Source organism: Apteryx mantelli, chromosome 2 (assembly GCF_036417845.1).
Source record: "Apteryx mantelli isolate bAptMan1 chromosome 2, bAptMan1.hap1, whole genome shotgun sequence".
NCBI classification, from domain to species: Eukaryota; Metazoa; Chordata; class Aves; order Apterygiformes; family Apterygidae; genus Apteryx; species Apteryx mantelli.
In genome coordinates, this window is record NC_089979.1 from 146,660,882 (window position 1) to 146,674,906 (window position 14,025).

Sequence of the window (14,025 nt, forward strand, 5' to 3'; positions counted from 1 at the left end):
ATGATATCAGAAAGTCAGCAATAGGTTGCTCAGGTATGAAATTCATGAAAGCGGTAATCAGGGGGCAGGAAGGTCCTGACATGAGCCATCTAGTTATGAATACTTGTTCTTGCTCCATGAGTTTCCTGGTTAACTTCTGCTCTGCTAAGACTAAAATTATTTGGAAATCACCATGTGTAGTTTTGTTTTTTCCCACTGATGAGACCTGAAGCTATTTCAGATGTTAAGCAATTGGTTGTTTAATCCCTTCACAACTGCAGCTTCTGATCTTGGTTTTGGTGCAGGCTTTGTACAGATAAATATAGAACCTGTGGCATTTTCAAAAGCCATTTGGAACAGTTCTTCAATTTAAGCATTTTCATGGTAGAGATTAAATACATTATTTGGGTTTTCTGCTTAAAAAAATCACTTAAAAATTGGCAGAAATAACATTTTCTTCAAACGAGAAAGTTCTCTTTCCCCAAATTGAGGCTGGCAGTTGGCAGCTCTTTACACACATACAGTTTTTTTCTTTCCTCTCTCCCTTCCCTTACTCCCCAATTTTAAAAACCTTCAGAGCAAAAAAGCAAGAAACAGCAATGTGAAAAAGAAATGGAAACTGATTAAAAATTTTCACTCCTTGAACAGAATGTTTCACATTTTAACTAACTTGTATCAGATAAAATGCTATCAGATTCCTACAAAAGAAATCAACACATGGCAGGAAACAGGACACATATATTCCTCAAAAAAATCACTTTTCAGAAGTCCTACTCAAGAAAGCAAAACATGATACAAATAAAGATCTTTATTAAAATCATTTGCAATATTATATGAAATTTAATATAGTATAATATAGGTGCAGAAAAAAATCTGATATTAACAGAACATGTGATACATGTGAACAGAGGACATTAATATACATATAAATAGAAAAGCTAAAATGTGTTTAACAGTGATATATTAAATGGCTACATAAATGTGATCATAATTAGGAGAATATGTAATTTTATATTCCTTAAGCAATATCTTATAAAGCAGTACACATGGTAAACTACTTTTACCTATAGACTCTGCTTTCTTATAATACGAGTAACACGAGATATGTAGGAATATCGTAGGAACATGCAAAAAATTTTAAAAGACATAAAAACAGAGGCTCAAGCCAGTGACTTATTTGTTCTTGGCTGCCAGAGGTTTACGACTGATCTTCTTTGACTTGTCGTTGTTCTTCTTTGGAGGTTCTGGGTTTGCCTGCATGTGTCTGCCATAAAGACTGTAAGGAAGTGAGATACAGAACATTTGTGATACAATCATTAACCACAGGCTTTTAATCTAGAGCATGCATAAACAACGGATCTGGTTAGTAGAAATCAAAAAAATGGAGGCTCATTATGCTCATTTTGTCTCAATACACTGAATTTACTATTAGATCTCGTGCTGCAGTCCATAATATTCATTTTTTGTAACTTATCAGGAGAGTAGCACTGGAAAGGAGAGGCCTTTGGAGCAGTGAAGGAGCAATCAGTTTTGCCTTCAGAAACCAGCAACCTTTATTCCACAGTTACGGAATTAAGGCTTAGAAGGCTGCAAGTATGTGTATTCAAGTTGACAATGACAAAAATTGGGTTGAACTGGAGAGATAGAGTGCCCACTTACAGCAAAGTGAGCATCATCCCTAACCAGAAAACCCAAGGGCTTGATAATTTGACAGAGAGCAATGGTGTCACAGCCTTCTCTGCTGCTCACACATGATTGATAGCACTGGGACAGCTACCAACACATCAATGCCACATTAGTAAGTACCACTGATTAAATGTTGACAAAGTATCCTACAATTAAGATGGCTAGCACTCACAGCAAAGCTAAATAGACTACATGGCTGAGAGGATCTAGCTAAATATCACACAGTAATTAATAGATAATTTATGAGTAATAATGATTAAACTAAATTAAAAACCTACCCAAAATAAATACAGCTCAAACTTAACTTCCCATATTGACATAAAGTGTTTTTTGAAAATGTACTTTGCAGGGGTGTCAATGTAGCTGCAAGGGAGCCTTGCTTCTGCTCACTCAGCTGTACACACATTAGGAATGTTGCCGCAACTACTGAAATCCCTGTGAAAGGTGTCCCCCTACTCATACCTCAGCTGCCTTCTGCTGGGTGTCCACTCCAATCCCATACTAGGCTGTTGCCAACAAAGTTGGACACTAACTTTTAAAAAACTGAAAGGAATTTTGCTAAAAAAAAGCTAACAGCACCATTTCCCACAAGAGTCTTCTACGACAGACACTCCACCTTTCAGTGACGGGATTTGTCAGGAAACAGGACAGGTCTAGGGGCTTGGGTTGAGAAGCTCTGAGACTCTTCCTAGAATTGCCTTTTGGCATGTCAAAAGCTAGATTGGTAGCTGTCAGCACTGCCACCACAGAACCCAGGCCCTGCATTTTCATGTATTTGTGGCATACAGAGGGTCCTACCGGTCACAAAAGAGCTGTAACGGTCCATTACACACACTCGTGTGTACGCTCTCCCCCTCTGAAATTCATGTACATAGCTGGCATGTCTGTCCACCCCTTGTTGTGAAGAAGGACCAGATACAGATCATTTTCCTATTTTTGCTTAGTCCTGCCCAGACAGAATTTGTTACTCATTACATGTTGTTGCTTATCCAGAAAGCATGACCTGATACACCATTTTGCAGTGGATATCAACCTGAGTGAAGAAAGTCCATCTCTCCGCAGAAGATAAAATGACTTAGGTATAGCTAGATGTTTCATTAATCCACCCACAGCAATCCCTACAGTCCAAAGCCTTGCTCCTAGTGCGCAGGCTGAGCACACAGGGGAGATGCCTTAGGTTACAAACAGTAGTAATTTTAGTCCTAAGAAAAGGCAGAGCTGGCTTAGGGATGCTGATGAGAACATTTCTGGCCTGCTGGCTGCTTGTAATCTCAGCCGGTGAGGAGATCCTGCAGCCCTGCCCACAAATCCACAAGTCCCTGTGGCACAGAGGCTGTATGAATCCCTACCTAATTTTCCAAATGCCACCTGACCTCTTGGCTTGCTTCTGCTACAAGGAGGCTACTGATGTGGAAGTAGGAAGGATAATTTGCTCCCACAAAGATGTGAGTTTGCCCTGGTAATGTAGAAGGACATGAGCTATGAGGCATTCCCAGGCCCTGTGTGTTGTTGGAGTTCTGTGCCTCACTGGCCATGGGCACATTAATTCTCTGCTCTGAGGACCTGCAAGATGGTTTCCTACACTGGAGGTGACAGTTTGCCACAGGAGAGCTGAAGCTTGAAGAAACTTGCTGTGATCAACATGTGACCAAAAATGCAGGGATGGTGTCAACCCCTTTTACTTTGCAGGCTGAAACTAATTTCACCAGCAGAGGACCGTCCCTGCTTCTTATATGGGGCCCGGTGGACTATTCAGACACCAGGTCCACTGGCAACTGTATGCAAAAGATACTGAACAAGGATCCAAATAGACAGAGATGCTCTTGAATTCCCATGCTGTGTGGCATGGCTGTGGAGCAGCTATTTATTTCAGACAGTGAGAGACTTTAGCTAAGACATACTGAAGTCAGGAGGTTGAAACCTACCAACAACTGCTCTGAGCTTTATTGTGCTGCATCTGGAGGTACTTCATCCCTCGAGTTCCTGGATGCCAATGAGGGATTAGAGCTTCTCGCAGAGTGGGGTGGAGTGAAAGTATTCATTTTTCACTCCCTCAGCAACTGTAGTTTTACAGCATGCTGCTAAACAGGCCGCTGTCAAGGTGCACTGTTCCCAAAACAGCCTTGCTCAAGGAAAATACAACTGTAAACCAAGACATTACTTCACCTTGCTGAAATTTTATGTATGCCATCACCTGTTGTCAGCAAGGAATCAGATGCCATTTCCTGACCACGCAGACAGCCCTGAACCTCTATGATAATTGCATGCTGACTATTAGCTGGAACACACATATATTCTTCTCTTCATAAGAGGCACAGCCCCAACAGCACAAGGCTGTATTTTATCCAAGTACATGGCAAGTGTACTAATCGAATACTCATCCTAATGGAAGGGGTTAGATGAGTTGAGGAAGGGAAGATAGGGAAGAAGATGTTTTGGAATCAGGAAATCATATCACTGTTGAAGAGCACAGAAATATTTCAGCTGTTATCAAGGAGGCTGTCTCATCAGAAACCAATTTAAGGTAGAAAAAGTCAGGGGATGAAGCATCTTGTTCTCAACTATCTGCAGTTGAGCATTTGAACCACTGTCAGCACTAATTTTATAATGCTGAGAAGCTAGCAACTGAGAAGTGGAAACATATGCTGAAATGTGTGTAGTTAAATACTCCATTAATATTCAAGTTGCTTTTTGGTTCTAGAGAAATAGCATTACCTTGCAGTAGAATGTGGTTTTTCATATAACAAGGAAGTCCCCATTTGGGACTTCAAGTACTGAATTAACAGTGAATTCACATATCCGAGCACTAAAGAACCGAGTGGATGGGAGCAGAAGTTCCCTGTCACTGTGCTGTGTCTTCACCCTGCTGCTGTCCCACAGCTCCTTCTCCCCATTAGTGCTGACATAGAGAGGACTGGAATGGCCTTAGCATTTTTCAGGTGTTACATAGGAGTTTTTGCTCAGGTTGGTTTAGGCTACACTTTTTTGCTTTGGGAACTTTGTATGAATTTTCCGCTCAGATGACACCTCTGGCATTAATTGTGTCTCTTATTTTCTGCTTTCTCTGTGCAAATTTTCAAGTTTGTGGACTGGCAGAGTTCAGATTAGTGACCTTCTTCTGAGGTAGAAGAGTGTGGTGGGAATTTTACTGATTACATGGATGCTTTTGAAGTGGAGAAACAGAGTACTGACACCTTTAAATAAACTTTGAAATTCTGGCAAAGTCTATTTGGGCTTTTGACTATGAAATGATATTCAGCAACCACTGCATGTGCTAAGCGGTAAAAATTCCAATTGACCTATAAGTATTTTTGGTATCAGTTTTTCTTTGATATTTGCTACTTACAATGTTTGCTTATGTCAGTGCTCCAGCAGCTTTCCCCCACACATGCAAATATTATGTTAATACTAGTAATAGATCTGCATAAGTTGCAGATATCTGCAGCACTCTTACATTCTTTTTATCTATTCTCATGTATGACCACTTCTATTGGCATATGCCCCCAAAACTTTATCCAAAAAAGTAATTATGGAGTTTGAAATAAACAAATCAAACGTGTCTACTTAGGTTTCTCTGGCAAGGTTCCAAGGAAGTTTCAGCTGCACATTGCTATCTCAGCTGAAGATAAAATCTTTACAATCTATCACAGTAGTCTGCTACACAAAGAGCAAGGATCAGACGTATTTAGATTATATAAGCCTTCACAGACAGGGACTCTTGCTCTTGTGTTTGCACACATCAAATAGGAGAAGACATATGGTGTCACAACAACATTTAAATACAATAATGACTGTGAAAAAGCCTCTGGGACAGAATTTGCCTTCTGTTACATTAAGGAAAAGAGAAATCACAATTTTCACTGAACTTGTAGTACAACAACAGACCCCACTTTTATAGCTCCCAGGGAAAAACAAACAACAGAAAAACAAAAGAAAAAAAAGCAATTGAACTGATCCTCATGGAGAAGTTAACTATCTGAATTACAGGAGGACCTAAACCCCTTTGAAACGGAGTTTATATACCTAGTCCTGAATGATTTTGATCCCTATTGGAGGGACACGGCCACAGAAACTCTTGCTTGCAAGTCACCACCTGTCTGCCAAGCTGTATTAACTAACTGCGTACATGCTCTTGGTCTGCTATCACTGAGAGGTAAAACATGTTAGGCTGAGACACTAACATGCCTTCCTCGGCGGTGGAGGTCAGCTTAAAACAGGGACACAGACAGTTTCGCAGTCCAGCTGACGGCTGGTAATTTACTAAGGGATGGCACCTTGATACATTTGTTTGCATGCCTGGACCCTCAGCAAAGGCAAAGGGTCTTGATAAACAGAGACAGGAATATCGAGGCTGATTGTGCCTACTCTTTTTAGGCCAGATTTGTGAGATGAGTGCTGATAATATGTACATGGCTGGCACCTTTACACTTGGTATTTCAGAACATCCCCTCTTCATGGGGATATTATAGCTCTGCGGAGATTGCTGCGCACAACTCTCAGTCAAAAGCCTAGCCTGAAGAGTAACATCTGGAATGCAAATAAATATTTCATGTATTTGCAGTTTGCAGCAACAGTCAGAAACTAGCCATTATAACTACAGTTAACAAATTGCTGAGCTCTTGTAAACTCAGTAGCTACTGTATTGTATGCAGCCTTCTCATTATGTCAAGTTAAAGGGGAAATTAAATGCAAGACTGAAAATGCAGAAAACCCTCAGATAGAGATTTCCAGTTGCTTTTATTCCTCATATATATTTTTCAAAGTAAATATTTAACAAAAATCTCTTGAGAACACACATGTTTCTTTGTATGCAAACAAAAACATAAACATAAACAAAACTCATGTATTCTCTATCCGCCCCACTGGAGGTAACAAATGAGAGCACTATGGCTGCTGCAGCAAAACTAACAATATCAAGTGAGAAAGATGCTCATTAAACTTCATCATTCTGTCTACTTTAATGACGCTTTTACTTAACAAAAATTCCCTGAGCAGTTGCAAGGATATTAGGCAAGGTCTTTGGTTATGTATCAGGGGTCTAAGCCGTCACTAGCAAGCATGCAGTTCAGGAGGAGCATTCCCAAGAGGAAGCAGTGAATACAGCTTTCTTGTAATAAATTCAGAGAGAATCAATAACCACAGCCTGCTATGTTACTTAAGCATTTAAGAAGCAGGTGATCCTTCTAAATTAAACTATGAATTGCTAAATGTTGCAATTTACAGTATAAGTTCAAGCATGAGCCTTGTAATTTGAAAGTGTACAGTCTTGCTCCTAAAATCTCTGAATTTAAAAAAGAACCATAGTTAAAATTCTAAAGTTCAAAAAGACATTTAAAAAAATCACCTTCAGTACAATTTTCTCCAAAATTTTCTCTCTTGTATAACATAAATTGTATACAATTGTAAATTGTAGCTAAAGGCTAGATATTTTCAGAAATAAAGAGCGTGAACTAGTGTAAATATTTAAAAAATACTGCTAAATAAATAAACCAGTAGTTTTAGCCACTTTTGATCTTTCACCAGACTGCTTGGACCTTTCAGAACAGTGTTTGTAGATCCCTGTTTGATGCACATTGGTTTTCTTGAGTTTAAGCATTTTGAAATAGGATTTCAAAAATCAGCCATAAGGAATGTATTACCCTTTCACTTTATTTCTGTGACAGATCTGTAGGGTGAGTATGCAGAATAGAAAGGACATGCACAATTAAACATGATACTGGTGAGATACTATATTCAGATATGTACCATAATATGGAAGACAAACATGAAAGGTTCCTCTGTTGATTGACTTTTCAAAATCTAAAGCCTGGATTTAGCCAGGTATTTAAAGCTCGCACCCAAATTAAAACATGAGTATTTACAGTGACCTTAAAAAGATGGTTCCCAGGCCCACCTGCTGAATCAGGTTAGGGAAAGGCTAAATCAGTAACGCTGGTTAGTCTGTATTAGTTAAAATTCACAAGCACTTATTGCAAGATTCTTTCACCCAGGCAGTTTCTGCACTGATTATTGCTGTTTCAGTATCTCCTCTAAGCAACTGAAACTGGCCTTTTCCTCTGTGGGAGCTGCTAGTTTGTTAGTTCCTCCAACCATGTTCTCCCAGGAAGGAGGCAGACACTGGGGTTCAATTTGCTGGCAGTGTGCCAGTCAAGAGAAAAGAGGAGTTAAAATTATTTTGCAAGTGGCATATCATTTTGGTAGTTTATCAATAATTTATTTTTCTTCTCTTCGATATAAGTTGGATGATTTAAATTAATAGAAACATTACCTGGGTAAGTGATACAAAATATCCGGTTTCCTTGCAAGCTTGGATGGCAAGCTGCAGTTTTTGGATTCTTAATAAGGACGAAGAGACAAGAGTGACTCATTTTATTCAGCTAATCTTTTGCCCCTTGTTTGTGAGTGCTCTGAGAGCAGATGGCAGTAGTGTCAGAGACGTTCATCATCTGAAACTCTCAGCAAATTTCCTTCCAAAAAATCAGCTTTGGCCTGTAATCTGTTTGTGTACCAGCTCACTCTTCATACTGGGAAATTCAGGCAGTGCTGACTGGTTAAACAGCTCAGGTGCTGGGGTTTCTGCTTGTCTGCTACTTCGTAAAAGTACATGGGCTACTAAAGCGGCAGTTCTCACAAGCTGTAAAACTGATCCAATATTCTTAGAATTATAATGTTTTGTCTTCCTTTATTTTCCCACTCACACTCAGGTACCCCTAATACTTTAGAAAGCCTCTACACCCCAAATCCTAGCTCCCAAGACACTCCTGAGTGTAACAATCTGTGGTATTTTTCCCTTCCTTCCACCTGTCCCAATAATCTTCATAACCCAGTATTTCTACAGAGTCTGCCCATGCCCCACTAATCCCTCCAAATCCTGCAAATCTCTTCAAAGAGACTCACTGCATCCCTAGGCAGAGCACTGGAAATCCCAGTGCTTCTGGGGCCATCTTCATGCTACCTCCAACCACAGAGATGGCCCAATGGGTAATTGCTCACCTCTTCCCAGCACAGGTTGTTTGGCCCTAGCTGGGGAACCCCAGCTCTCCAGGGGGGGCATGATGCTGCTCAGGATGCTGCTGTGATCACCTCACTGCCCAGCCCAGTCTGACTTGGACATGGATGAGGAGGAAACAGCCTGTGCCGCATTAGTTGGCTGTTACCATTCTTGTCCATGTTAATAAATACAACAAGCTTAACATGGCTGCCAGAGCAAGAGCTTCAAGAAATGGAAGATAGAGGAAAGTGGGAGAGAGAGAAAAAAGTGTGCTGGATTTTCTGGGGTCCACTCCCAAATCCCTCACATATTAAAAATATGAAAAGAAGCACATCCTTCCCAATGTAAGAATGATGGCATTAAGGCATGGGCTAAATTGGGCACCCTGAAACAGCCTGGTTTAGCTCTTGTTTGTAGTTTCACATTTTGGAGCCTGAGTCAGACAAGAGGGGTGGGATTCAGTATGGGTGGTGAGCTAGATGTCCAAGCCCATGTTATAGTCAGTGGAGATTTGATTAACAGTCAGTGGGGTAGAGAGAGCTTTTTGGTTTACCAAATATAAGTGTCTGCTGTGAGATGCTTAGCTGCTTTCTAGATTCTGTTATAGATTTCCACTGACAACAATGGAGATCGCACAGCTAGCTCACATGTAAACACTTACATTTAGATGTCTTAAAATGCTAGATGAAGTCCACCCAGAGAAACCACTCCTTTTCTGTTCCCTCTTTTGCACACACTTGCAAGCTGTTAGCTACATTACATTATAGACGCATCTGAGTCACATAGTCCAACATTGACTTCTTGTGAATTCCTTTTTAAAAACACTCCAAGTGTCAATAAGCAAAAATAGTATTCTGTCAATATTGTCCAAGGGTTCACCATCTGAACTACCGGGTAGAATGGGCTCCTCCAAACAAGCCCATTCACTCCATATGTCTCTCAGTCGCTGGAGCTCTCAGTCTTTTCACTTCACCGTTCAATTCCACATAGTTCCCTTCTGCCAGATCCCCAAACCCAGTCTCTCCCCTTTACATTTGCTGTATCATATACTGCTGACTGCCTGAAGAAGGGGAAGAATCAGTCTCGCCTTGCCCTGTTTATAATGTTCTTTCTCTAAAGGTTACTGTCAGAGACAGACCCTGACCAGACGGACCTCTGGCCTGAGCTCAGGTGCTCCCTGTGGTGCTCCTCACCATAGCATAATCAGTCCTGCCAGGATGGTTCAGCAGCCCGAACAGCAGTGATGAAGTGAATACAGTCCAGCCAGACACAGAAGGAGGTGGTAGGTCCCTCTCTCGGGGGAGATATGTGCATGTGGGGATATGTGAGCTGAGGCAATTATGATTTACAAACATCTGCTCTCCTACAGAGCTGGCAATTGCTGGATGATTTTAATTTTGCCAGACATGTCAGCTCTTAAAATGGTTAATTTAATTCCCACTTCTTTGAACTCACTATCCTCTATGTTAAGGAGAACTACATTTTTTTTTCCAAAAAGGAATTCCAAGTAGGTGCTAGGTAGCTCTTTAATTAATATACAGTAATAAAAGAAAGCCATCTCCTGATATTCTCAGACGCCAGCAGCCTTTTGAAACAGGTACTTTAAATGAGAGGCTTGTTAGGGGAGCACAGCTGGAAGCTCATAAAAACCTAGCAAAAAAAGTCTTTTAAAGGAAAAAGTACAGGCCAAGATTTGCAAAACTGGTTAACGGCATTGCTCATTCAACTTGAAAGAGCTTACAAGAAATGCAGCATTTGGCAGACAGGTTTTTGAAAGCACATGCCACACTGGCACCTGTCTTCTGAAAATCTGACCTATCTAATACACAGGGAGTTGGGCACTGAGAATCTCAGCTCTAATACAAAGCCACAGAAACATACAAAGGGGACCTCCTTGGAACTGTCCAAAGATGGAAAGAAGAGGATGCATTTGTATCTTTAAAAACAGAGAGAAATCCAAATTAGGATTTCATTTAAGGAGTCTATTATGTTGATAAAATAACCCCCACCAGCCCCAGAATAATGTGACGGCAGCCTGAGAGAACCAAGAAGAACATGATTCGTTTCTGCACCTGGATAGAGTCCTATCAAATTACCTCAGTTATGACATATGTCTCATCTGGGACTCACATCCTTAAGTGCATCCAGGAGGGGTGATCTCCTTGCTCACACTCCATTTAAAATAGATCAGTGAGTAGTTCAGTCTACATATGCAGTCTCTGCATGAGCTCCAGTCGTGGAGAAACTTCCTGAGTCAAAACCTGAAGTCCTCACTGCTGAAAATTCTCACTGACTTCAATGGAAACTAAGGTATTTTTGCCCTTGTTTTCTTTTCACATATCAAAGAGTACTTTCCCACTTATGTATGACCAGAAAAAAACAATGTAGTGACAGAAATGGGAATCATCTGCAAACCTGAGGGCTGAGGTTTCCACTAGAACAAATGACATCCTCCATCTAATGAATAAAAAGGAATTAAGAGCTGCAGAATCTGCATGAACAGGCTCAGCATCTTTAGCAAAAGCCAGCACAGGTGGCTGCAGAGCAAAATGTATGATTGAGAAGAAAAAGACTGTTCAAGTGAGAAAGAAGTGTGTTGTGTTTACTTGAAGTCATCTGTATCATCACAACCCTTGTCTTTATGCATTTCTAACTCCAGGAGCATGTAGTGATACTTCATACCGTTTCAGTGAATTTATGTTGGTGGGGCTGTATTCAGGGCCACTGATCTGAGAACAGGCACACCTGCCTGCTCTCAAACCAACCCTGGAGGGGCAGTGAACATGGTACAGAAAACGTACTGGCATGCAGCACAGTCTCATCTTCCTTGGGCAAACTTCAGACTTGAAGACTCCTTGAGTCTTCTTCATTCTTATGTTCTTTTAATATTGTTGTCCCCACAGAGTCTTCTGGACTTAAGTAAAACAGCGCTCACTTTTCCTTCTGAATGCCACACTAAAGGATTCAACGCTTAGTTAAATTCCCTTATATAATCTTTACTATTGATTTACTACATGCATTTTGCTGTGCATCTAACTAACACTAAAAAGAAAATAGAGGGTAAAAATAGCTAAATGCAAACCAAGGAACTTTTTTCAAGTTATTCTATGGTTGGCAGGTATGTATTTCTTTCCCAGTAACTAGACAAAGTGTACCAATAAAATGTACAGAACAGGGACTCTGGGGAAATACTGATACACATAGCCATCTTCTTTTTTTTTTTTTTTTTTAACAAGTACTGAAGTGTCAGAGTTAATCTAAGCCCGCTCTGCTGCACACAGAGGATGGCTGATTTCATTGACAGTGGTAGGGCAACATTCGGGGACTGCAATTCTCCACATGCAGGGTTTGCAGGGCTGCCCTGCTCTACTGGGCTGCCTCACCTGCCTCTCCTGGGGTGTCTGCCTTTGTCATTGCTACGGGTTGTAAGGCTGTCTGCCTGATCGCTATTCAAACAAGACACGAAGGCTGAACAGTGATGAGGGACACAGTAGGAGGGTGGGGACCCAACCAACCTAACCCCTGAGTCAGCCCCTCCTGAGACCATGAGCCCTTGTCCTTGCTGCGCAACCCGTGAAGATGATTTAACAAAAGAAACTCCTTCTGGAGCACTATGCAAAGCTGGGGGGCCACTGTGCAAAAGGGTTATAGGACTTCTTACAGGATGCCTAGGGGGAGCTTGGGGATTGAGCAAAAGTATTTGAGGATTATACCAGACTTCTTACAGGATGTTTAGGAGCAGAGCCAAAACAGGAGAAAGGCAGGAATCAAGGCAGATGGGGGAGAAAAAGTGCAGGAAAATGGAGAGAAAGGGAGGGATAAACAAGGCCAATTGCATGCAAGTGGGAGGCTGGTCAGTACACTTGCTTGGCCAAGCCTGATTACCTCCAGTCTGTCCTACCTTCTTATTAAACTCTATTTCAAACTATTTTCTGTGCAAGTGTGCTGTCTATTCTGAGAGCATGTGTATGCAATCCACCAGTGAACTGCACGCCAGACCAGCCAGTCAACAGGAACAGAGTGCTGGCTACTGGAGACACCCACGTTTTGGGAGCCAAATACCAGAGGGACCACTGAAATGGTGTTTTCCCCGAGCATTGATCCGTAGAAATGGGGTCAGGCTGTTTGTGCTCTCTGTGTTTATGCAAGTGCCTGCCCTCCTGCCACATTAATCTGTTGGTGGCCGGTGGTGTTTGTATAGCATTTGTGTATATATGTGTTTGGGATTTGTGCTCAGCCTCGCTGCTGGCTGGACAGGCGAACAGGGCTAAGGAGCAGCTGCTCACTGTGGCCAGCCCGGGAGGGAGGAGTCCCCAGCTCCTTCACTCCACTGGATTGGCCCCCCCCAAATACTAATAGGAAAAGAGATGAAATTAAAAAACTCACTTCACCTTCTTGACGCAGTTGTAAAAGGTTAACAGGACTGTAAAGTGTGGAACTATACAGGACCATTATATTATCATGTCTGAAGTCCTGCACATCACAGACCATCACATTTCACTCAGTTACCCGAATTAGCTGTGTCTGACTCATGTTTGATTTACCTTCCAGAAAGGTTGTTCCAAGGGAATGTTCTTGGATTAATTTTTAAACTTGCATAACAGGTTAATGCAAAGATTGAATTTTGCCATCTTCCTTGTGAAATCTCTTTCCGGTTTCCAGATACAGCCCTTTCAACTACCCCCTGACCATTGGCTCAAGCAGATGTTGATATTCCAGATGCTTTGACAAGTTGTCCTCAGATAGCCCCATGTATGCGTGAGCAAGAAGATCCAAAGTCAATTTCAAAGGCGTTTTCACAGTTCATATTTAAAGGTTGGAATTTTGAAAGCTACACATCATTATGGAGAGACGAATGACATTGAGAAACATACAGGTTTTCCACTTATATACATTTACTGTGGCAGACCATAGATGGTCACACAGACACCATCCAATAAAATGGAACAGAGTATTCACTGCATTTTCCAGCCAATTTTGACCAAAGCATCATACCATTAATATTTGGCAAACAAGTACTATGTTAAGCAAACCTTTGGTGTTTTTCCATGGCTGTTACAATGCAGACAAAGCTGTTTAGAATCTTTTCAGGAGGGACCTATGTTATGTAGCAGCCAATAATCTTTATGGTAACACTGCAATGAAAATGTCGTTTACTGTAATGAGCAGAGATCATAAGTTAAGCCCCCAGCTACCTTTCTATTATTTTTCATTATACTCTTTCTGGGTTTGTTATGTTTCAAGGGTACTCAGGGAATTACACCAAACTAGGCTCACTAGTCAGCTCTTCATTACTCAGACCATACTGAAACTGAGCAATCAGCAATCTGAACCAGCCCTGAGGTAATACAAGACACTAACATTTGTTT

At 41.2% G+C, this 14,025-nt stretch overlaps 1 protein-coding gene across 1 annotated transcript in view; it reads right to left on the reverse strand.

Moving 5' to 3' along the window:
* Positions 1 to 772: 772 nt before the first annotated feature.
* The window catches only part of RSU1 (Ras suppressor protein 1), a 112,813-nt gene continuing 99,560 nt past the window's right edge, over positions 773 to 14,025 (reverse strand). The window contains exon 9 of the mRNA XM_067291762.1: positions 773 to 1,255. Coding sequence (XP_067147863.1) covers positions 1,153 to 1,255 — 103 coding nt within the window. The 3' untranslated portion in view covers positions 773 to 1,152. The remainder of the gene's footprint in view (positions 1,256 to 14,025) is intronic.